Source organism: Adelges cooleyi, unplaced genomic scaffold (assembly GCF_023614345.1).
Source record: "Adelges cooleyi isolate 19-005CV unplaced genomic scaffold, UGA_ACOO_1.1 ACOO_flye_CR_arks_rails_tigmint_CR_PRNA_376, whole genome shotgun sequence".
In the NCBI taxonomy this organism is placed as follows: Eukaryota; Metazoa; Arthropoda; class Insecta; order Hemiptera; family Adelgidae; genus Adelges; species Adelges cooleyi.
Window position 1 is genome coordinate 1097049 of NW_026096053.1, and position 9413 is coordinate 1106461.

At 31.0% G+C, this 9413-nt stretch overlaps 2 protein-coding genes across 2 annotated transcripts; both read right to left on the bottom strand.

Annotated features, from left to right (window-relative positions):
• Positions 1-19: 19 nt before the first annotated feature.
• LOC126841088 (protein tilB-like) lies at positions 20-9142 on the bottom strand. Its single transcript, XM_050577344.1, has 9 exons — positions 9080-9142; positions 8798-8965; positions 2966-3140; positions 2531-2709; positions 2306-2402; positions 764-991; positions 465-630; positions 340-407; positions 20-239 (listed from the first exon to the last, which is right to left on the bottom strand). Exons 1-9 carry the CDS (start codon positions 9087-9089, stop codon positions 89-91), a joined length of 1242 nt encoding a protein of 413 aa, XP_050433301.1. The 5' UTR covers positions 9090-9142; the 3' UTR covers positions 20-88.
• Positions 3506-6571, bottom strand: LOC126841080 (transcription initiation factor TFIID subunit 5). Its single transcript, XM_050577334.1, has 2 exons — positions 5289-6571; positions 3506-4848 (listed from the first exon to the last, which is right to left on the bottom strand). Exons 1-2 carry the CDS (start codon positions 6198-6200, stop codon positions 3748-3750), a joined length of 2013 nt encoding a protein of 670 aa, XP_050433291.1. The 5' UTR covers positions 6201-6571; the 3' UTR covers positions 3506-3747.
• Positions 9143-9413: the final 271 nt, after the last annotated feature.

Consider the following 9413-nt stretch of genomic DNA (forward strand, 5'->3'; position numbering starts at 1 on the left):
ATCTAAATTTTATGTTAACTGCATATCACAAATATAATATAAACTAATGTTATTGTTAAATGGTATTAACGATTATAACTAAGACTTCTTATTCCAAAGGTGGTACTTCAGAGTTATCTATAAAATCTTCGAGAACATTAGCGTTTTGAAATTTATTTGTGGTTTTCTTTTCATCAACAATATTCCAAAATTCGATAGGCTTCTTATTGTCTTTCATATCGTCCAGTAGAACCGTTTTACTTATAAAAAAATAAAAATAAATTGATTTTTTTGAGTATCTATAAACACTTGTTGATTTTTACCAACTCTGTTATTCAATATGCAAAAAGAAAAATTTACCTTATATTATTAACGACTTTGCCAATATTCTTGCATTTATTTTGGTTTGGTCTTATAATGGGTTTTGCCTGCAAACATGACTTTGTTGAAAAATAGAATTTTTTTTTAAAACCGACAACAATTACCTTTGGCATTGTTATTTCAAGTAATTTTGATCCCACTAAACGCTTTGCGCTGGATTCGTCCGTTTTAACCTCTTCGTCCAACACTAATTGTAATATTTTCTTTCTGATCGTGACACGCACATAATTAGGTTGAACGTCCACATCTAATTCGCTTGTGTCCAAATATCTGAAATGAAATATTGTAAAAACGGTCAATGATAAAGTTCATATTTCAGTTGTTTATTAGGTACGACAACACGATCCACTATTCTATGATAAATTTTAAACACAATTATTAAATAAAAATACATATAACATACTTGTAAACTTGAACCGTCAAAATGTATTGATCCGCTTCGTTTTCCATGTCGTAACCCACTTTTGCCTGATTGATATTGTAAGGACGACCGTTGTCCCGGAATAACTTAGGCTGCCATTTAACTTCCTTGGCCGTTTCCTTGGATTCTTTTCTTCGCTGAGCCCTTCTAGTGTGCATGGCCATTTCAACTCGACATTCCGGTGTGTTTTCACTCGGTTTATTCCAAAAACTTCAAAAAACAAAAATGTTTTACGGCTCTAATGCCATTTTGATTTTAAAGGGGATTGCACGCGGTCTGTTTTTTTGACGTTTTAGACCATAAATCTAGAAAAAATGTCGTCTACTTAGAATGGTACGATTTCACTTCTGTAAAGATATACCGAGTACTCTGGAATTTTTAAATGAAAATCGGCTACATAACATAGTAAAGTAGCCAAAGAACTCGTTTATCTTTGCAGAATTGAAATTGGACCATCCAATGTAGTCGACATTTTGTCTGGCGTTTTGGTCTAAAATAAACCAAAATGGCTTTTACTTATAGAAAAAAATATTTAAATTAAAAATAATACATTGAAGCTTATACAAATTGACCGGTGAATTAATATTGACATGGTCAAAATTTATTAAAATCTTAAAATATTAAAATGTTTAAAATCCTAATATTTCTTAAATTGCCTATACAAAACTCCTTAAAACAGAGAATCCCCTCATAAAATTTATTTATTTTTATAACACGCTTATATTAGCTTCACTTGTATGTATGTTTGTATGTAACTATGTAACTAAAAGAGATAGGCAACCGAACGTGCATGCGTGTATTCATTGTTGTTTACCTGAAGTTTTCAAGTAATAGAGACACGTATGTACTAGAATTAAAAAAACACGATTTTAAAGCACATCGAACTAAAAAGTGGAAAATAAATATAGTTTTAAAAAAACTAAAAAACACGCTTAAATAGTAAAGTAAACTAAAAAGTAGAAAATAATTTTCAATATAGAAATCAATTAATAAAAAATAAATAGTATTATTGTGAAAAAAGCGTGGGGTGCTACATATATCAGTTCTTGAAAAGCGCCCCACACTTTTTTCACAATAATACTATTTATTTTTTATTAATTGATTTCTATATTGAAAATTATTTTCTACTTTTTAGTTTATTTTACTATTTAAGCGTGTTTTTTAGTTTTTTTATTCCACAGAAACTAATAATTCAACAATTTTTTTTTTTAAATTTCAAACTCTTCAAGATGGTTATTTTAAAATTGTGTTATTTCTCATTAAAATTTTAACTAAAGCTATTGAATACATAATTAATTATTAACATACTGAACAATATTGTGTTTATGAAGGGTAAAACCTATGTTAAAAATCCCAAGTATAACGTGTTTTTTAATTTTACAGTAGTGTTAATATGATTTTTGTTTTTATATTTACTTTCACCCTACCAATTATTAGTTTTTTGACTAACTCTTGAATTATAGTATATTTAAAATATATAATTACTACATTTAAAACAAACAAATTATTGTAGTTTGTATGTACTCTTTATCGGCGTTCTCGTCGACTTCGGTAGTTAGGTTCTCTTCGATAATTTTCAAAGGATTTTTATTTGACGATTTACGCTTTTCTTCTTGACGTCCTATTCCGAGTAAAGACATTGTTCAAACAGTTTAATCAACCATTTAAATGTAAAAAAAATCTTATGACGAAATGACGTGCAACAATTTCTATGTACATATACATGTATTTTAATTTTTGTATACTAACTAATGTATTCTGACTGTTGGATGATTATCTTTTGTTTGATGTCTTGCAATATTTGTTTGGCTACTAATTTATCGTAATGAGTGATTTCTTCGCCGTCGAGAGTGTCCAATTGAGGCAACGTGCCTATAACATACTGTCGATATCCATCATAATCCGTACAAGGATTACCCGTTAGAAACCTAAAACAAAAATGTTTGTACACGTTGCCTTATAATTTGACAATAACTCAATTTAATGCATTTTCAAACGTCCATCCATAAAAATAATATTAATGGTTTTAAAATGTAGCGAAATTTGGAATTAGTAAAAACTCCTTTTTAAAATTTTATAAACACTATTTCAACCGGTTTGACAGTAAAAAGTTAATATAAAAGTTTTTTTACTGTATTCTAGTTTTAAAATTTAACTTGTAATTATTATTGTTGATGTACTCACAACGTTCTCAAATGTATGTTGTTTTTTAACGTTTCCACACTAGTTAATTCGCCTATGAAATTCATCGTTAAATCTAGTTTGTTTAACGATTCGCATCGGTCCAAGTTTTCTATTTTTTCAACACAGTTCAGAGCCAAATTTAAATACTCCAACTGTTTCAATTTATTTAAATTTTCTGAAAATATTTTTTAAGTTTTGTTATTTGTTATATATATATAAAGATCAAAAAATTAGTTAGATCAACAAGTTAATGCCAAGTTGGAAAAGACAGTGTTGACATTTTTTCTGTTTTCTAATTAATTCATCATAAATTGTTTCCACTTTGTGTTTTATCAGTTGTCCTAGACATTCGAAAACATGTATCAAACTATGTCGCCATGTCCATTACATGTTTAATAAATTGTTCAATACTTTAATGTTGCTTAAACAGTGGCTCGTGAACTTTAAACAACATTTAAATCAATGGGAACAAAGGAAATATAAAAGTAATAAAAAAAATTTTAATTGCTTAAGTTTTATATTAATACCCGAAAATAATATATAACTACCTATGAACTATTTAACTAGTCGCTTATGTACAAAATAAAATTTATTAGATAATTAATAATTAAGTAACCCTTCTCATATTTATTTGATAAAGATTTGGTGATACATAATATTATATTGTTATGAAAATAAAATAATTTCCTTGTGAGTATTAAATTACAAAAATAGTCAACATATAATTCATATATAAAAAAAAAAAAACAATTTTAATTTTCAATCTTGAAACGTATTCTTAATTAGACTTGAGATGTATTAAACGAACAAATGCAAAACATAATATTTCGTCTCGAAAAAAACAAATGAACTACTGGTGAATTTTTTGTACCAAATGCTCTAAGTAAATATTTATTACTATCATCTATTACATTCGGATTGTGTACATTCATATCATCTAGTGACAGATCTTCTACGATTTTCGAGTAATCCCAGAGCATTATTTTACAGTCGTGAGATCCTGAAGCCAATATTGTACTGTCTCTGCTAAACGTTATCGTATAAATAGGTCCTTTATGCCCCGTTAACATGGCCAGCAGATGTCCATGGGCAATATCCCACAATAGAACATTACAATCGTTACCGGCCGATGCTAGGACTCGACCTTCGTTCGAGAAGCATAAAGTTAATATTTCTCCTTTATGCCCAGTCATCAGCCGCACCTGTTCTCCGGTAACACAGTCCCACAACCTCACGGTTCTGTCGCTTGAACCAGTAGCTATATAATTGGAATTTGGATGAAATTGACAACAGTCTACGTCTGAAAAATGCCCACTGAAAAATCGTAACGAATGATAATTGTCTGTGGCCCAAAGTCTTGCCGTTCGATCTCTGCTGGCTGTAGCAAAATAGTAACCATGTGGGCTAAATTTAACGTCAAATACAGGATGATAGCTTCCTTTGTATGCCACTAGACAAGACCACAATAATAAACTCCATAGTCTTATGGTACAGTCTTCTGAACACGATAGCAATAACGTTTTGTCTGGACTAAACGAAACTTGATACACAGGACCGTAATGGCCGAGTAATGTACGAGTAGTTTCTGCTGATCGATCGTCTAAAATTCTATGCATCACGTCGTCCGCTTCCAAGTCGATATCCTGGAGCTGGTCAGAAGTTTTCATCGACCGTAATTTTTGAGGAACCAAACTCCAAACACGTATTCTACTGTTAGCTAGACCAACAGCCAACATTGAAGCGTCATCGCTAATTGTCGCACAATTCACAGCGTTGGGACAATTTAATAAAGTATAACAGCATATCGAAGGTAATGTTTCTGAGCTTAGAGCAACTCTTTTGGCAGAATCTAAAACTGCCTGAATTTTAATTTTTTTGTCAATCTGAAAAACAGAAAATCAACCAGCTTAGACATATCATATAAAAAAACTACCGCCATATTTTACATGACCGGATTAAATCATATTACCCCAATCCAAAAATCAGTTAAATAGATGATTGGTAAGTAAGTAAATACTTGATAAATCGATTAATGTGGTGTTTCAGTTTAAACAAATGCTATTACCTTTGAAATTTGGATAAAAACACTAATTGCAAGAGTCAAAAACAGATGATACTTTTACAACCAATCAGGTCATAATTTATTAATTTTTATTTAATTAAATTTATATATACATTTTCTATATTTGAGCAAAATAAGAATGAATTAGTTAAGCGCAAATTACACTTATTCAGTTTAACCGGTCAAGTAAACATAGTTGTGTTTTTATTAAATAATTGTTTTGCAAACTATGTACAAATACTTTAAAACATACAAATTTACCTCTCTTAATTGTGGTAGAGCCATTCGGTCTACGGGTGGAGCATTTGGATCGATTTTTGTTTTTTTCGACAGTAAAGGATTGCCTTTTGATTTTTTCTTCTTAGGTTTTTCATTTTCTTGGGTGTCTTCTTCATCTTCGTCCATGTTTACTACTGCTGCTGTAATTTGCAGATCGGGCTCTTTCATCAATCCATAGTATACCCTAGACTTATTATCTTGTCTGGCTCCTTCACCGATCATTCCTCCGGCAACCGCATCTATTTGTTGTTTATTTCTAGCTATTCCTTCGTAGACATCAAAGAACAAGTTCTCTTGTACTATGTCTAGGAGAACTGTTTGTTTCTTTTCTTTTAAATGGCGTTTTAAAAGCGATAGAGTGTCCCTCGACATTCTTACAACAAATTCGTTTGATTTATAATTTTGCGCCAATGAGCTATCGTTTAATTCTTCTTTTTTTGTAACCATTGATAAATTTCTAATATCGTCTTGATAGTATGACTCTTGTCCCGGCCCATACTTTTTCAAAAATTTAACGGCCTCCTCTTCGTACCTGTTAGAAATGAGATCCAAATACATGTGGACAAACACTGGGTAAAGGACACAGCCCAATTCGTGTTTATAAATATCTAAAGATGTCTCTACAAATTTTGACAGTATTATGTAAGCGTTTTCGTAGACCGACGGGTCTCCTTGAGATTTATATACATTAAGAGCGTTGTTGACATCCAACTCGGACGTGTTGAAAGCAGCATCGGTCAGATTAGCTTCTTTTTTTAATGTTTCTGCAGTCGTACTCAGGTTATATTTCTTAAGAATTTTCAAAGCAACACACAAGTTGGTTTTCTTTTCGTCCGGCTCTTTGGGTAGGTCTTCTATGACGGGCTTGATGTCCGGTTTGATGTCTTCTTCCATTGTCGCTATGCAAATATCGTAACTTATCAACAGGACATATATATTATTTCGGTAACTTCAACACACAAAACATCAACTTTTAAACATAATGTAAATAAAACGTTGACGACATACAACTGTGTACAACAACTGCAGTAGCTTAAGTAAATGCACCATACGAACACGTACGGTCTTTTAGAACAGTCGGTTATAATTAAGTATTAACAATGGAAATATTAATGTTATTTAGTTTGGTCGATATATTTCGTACACGGCCAAGAGAAACACCGGAAACCGAACGAGAAATAACTGTCAAATTTAACATTGACTTCACGAGATAAACACTAGAGTTCATGATAGTCTAAGTTCAATTCATAAACAAACTCGTAATCGCTAATTGTCAAGATAACATTTCACACAGGAGCAGTTGCAGCAGCAGCATCTGCGGTCATAACGGATACAACATTTAATACAGTGTGACCAACACGATTTTAGATTATATTTTGTTTGCAGGTCAAATTAACAGATGGCGCTGAAGTATTGAAAAAAATAAAGAGTATTCTATCCATGTGTTCTAATAAAAAATAATCGTAAAAATCATAATAATTGAAGAAATCATGATAAATATTGGAAAATTATATAATTTAGATAGCAGAGAAAATACCTTTAAACCGATATCTTTCAAACTTTAGAGAAATATTATTTTTGTTATTATATTATTTTGTTATTTATTAAACACATATACGTTTTATTTGTGCGGTATGACGAGCGAACGGCGAGCGGCTAGTTATCTCAATAAAGACAGTTGGGACGTAGGAGAGGAAAAAATCCAAGCTGGAACATTGCGACGGGATGATAATGGAGAGGCCAAAGCGATATTTTCTGCTTTTGTCGGGTTTCCATCTGCGTACAGTAACACCAAACAAGCATTTACCTTTCCGTGGAAATTCAACGAAACGTCTTCTATTCCCAGTTCAAGTAAACATGATCCGTTTGCATTTTCTTTGACGGCTTCCAGTAGTTTGCCAGTAAGCAATAATACTTTGAGCTCGAAAGTAACCCTTATAGACCCTGCGAAAGTGACGAAACTTAACAGAGCATTTGTCGAGTTCATTACCAACGCTATACAAAAAAATCCGTACTGTGTTTTTACACAAACTCTTGAAGATTATAAAAAACATATAAGCAAGTTTATTGCTTTTAACGGTCGCAAAACAAATGTATCGGATTCTCATCCGTTAGCATCCGCTACTAATCCACTAATGATTTCCAGTAGTTTAAAATTGCCAAAAAGTACTAATACAGGTATTAAAATATCAAATGGAACCCTTATAGATCCAGTGAAAGTGATGAAACTTAACAGAGCATTTGTCGAATTCATTACCAACGCTGTACAAAAAAATCCGTACTGTGTTTTCATACCAACTCTAGAAGATTATGAAAAACATATAAGTAAGTTTACTACTTGTAGAGGTCAGAAAACCTGTGTACGGAATTCTTCGATATTATTTTCAAAAAAATCGCATCGCGTTTCTTTATCTCAAAATATAATTGAAATAAATAAAGGCTCAGCAATGGTTGAAAAAGGTATTCCAGACGGTATTCGAGACAAGAAGCATTCAAGATATGCATTATCTTTTCATTTCGGAAATACTTGTCCAGTTAATAATTCTAAATGTATTTTATGCAACGGATCGGGAGAAGAGAATTGTATGCCGGAAAAAAATGAAGATGCACTTATAGAAGAAAATAAATCCAATCGCTTAGCGCAAACCGAGTCTATAGATCCTCCATCATTCAATGGATTTGAAATGAGTAGACATTTAAAATTCAATCTACAGATAACGCCTTCTGCTAATGAAAGAACAAAAGTCCAGTGATAAAAAACTTCACCGTCAACCAATTGTTCTAAAATAAAATCAAACTCGATCATTTTATCGGACTTTATACCAAATACTTCTTCGGTTTTGTTTAACTCGTTTGGAAAAAATGATGAAAAACCATTATTTAATTTTTGAGCCAAAAAGCCTTTATTAGCGTCAAATACCGGTTTATCTAAAAATTCTACAGCCGAAAGCAAAAACGCGGTAGACGAAGATTCAAATTCTAAGTTGTACAGACAACAGATTCGTTTGAGAGTGCATTAGCAAAACTGAAAACCTCTATCTAAAAATAAATATTTGTATTATTATGTGTATGTTTATTTTTTGTTTATGTAATTATTAAAATACTATAGACATTATTCATTTACATTACACCTATTCCTTTACAAAATGTGAAATGTGTAAATAAATTTTAAAACGTAGAGTAGTATAACATTGATATATTAAGTTTGCATTAACAACAAACAATTGATAAAGTAGCTTTTAAGTTACAATATTTGTACATAATGTGTAGAATATACCATCAGTATAGATAGTATACTGTATAAGCCATTTACTACAGGAACTAAATTACTATTGGAAGAACAGAAACAGCTATTTATTAAGAGTCAAAATATACGCTTCTTCTAATACCCTATCTTCTTACGAGGTAAATTAATATTAGGTTTTCAAATATGTTTTAAAACTGGTATTTATGATATTACACGAATGTAATTTTTAAGTTTAATAACTTGCCTATTTTAAATATCAAATTGGACTGTAAGAGTAATATTTTCAATCCTTTGCACCAGTTTTGCAAATGTTCGATTTTGATTAAATCTTCCTGGTGTAATGAAAGTTCTTCTAGTGTACCTATTTCGCCTTCATTGTGTTCACAGCGTTTTCTCAGGAGTTCAATGGTTACTATGCAGACATTGACAAAACCATAATATCAATATTACATTTGTATATACATACATACTTTATTACTTGACTAAGCGAAATAATTTTACGTTATACAAAAACGTCGGTACTTACTATTAGCCATAATTACGTAGATACGGGTTTGTAAATTTGTTTTAAACTTAGTATAATCATATAATAAATGTCTTAGTGTTTAGAAGAAGTCGACTTTTTGTTTTGGGTTTTACAGTTACAGTATGAAATATATATTTGTTGATTTTGTTACCATGGAGAATTTACTTCGGAGCGGTCGCTCAGGTAAGTAATATTTTTCTAACTTCTATTTGTATAGACTTAGTCTGGAACCAAATTAGTTTCAGACCAAAGAATTTGAAAGAAGCTTTGGTCTTTGTTTGGTAGGACCTACTTATGAAATATATTTTTTTTTTCAAAAATAAATTTGTTATTA

What these genes read in the sequence shown, in the direction of transcription:
- LOC126841088 (XM_050577344.1), bottom strand. An exon ending in TTGACGGTTCAAGTTTACAA is followed by an intron (nt 631 to 763) that starts GTATGTTATATG and finishes ATTTCATTTCAG; the next exon opens with ATATTTGGACACAAGCGAAT. An exon ending in AAAGTCGTTAATAATATAAG is followed by an intron (nt 240 to 339) that starts GTAAATTTTTCT and finishes TTTTTTTATAAG; the next exon opens with TAAAACGGTTCTACTGGACG.
- LOC126841080 (XM_050577334.1), bottom strand. Translation starts at nt 6,200, where the DNA reads ATGGAAGAAGACATCAAACCGGACATCAAGCCCGTCATAGAAGACCTA. An exon ending in CTCTACCACAATTAAGAGAG is followed by an intron (nt 4,849 to 5,288) that starts GTAAATTTGTAT and finishes TCTGTTTTTCAG; the next exon opens with ATTGACAAAAAAATTAAAAT.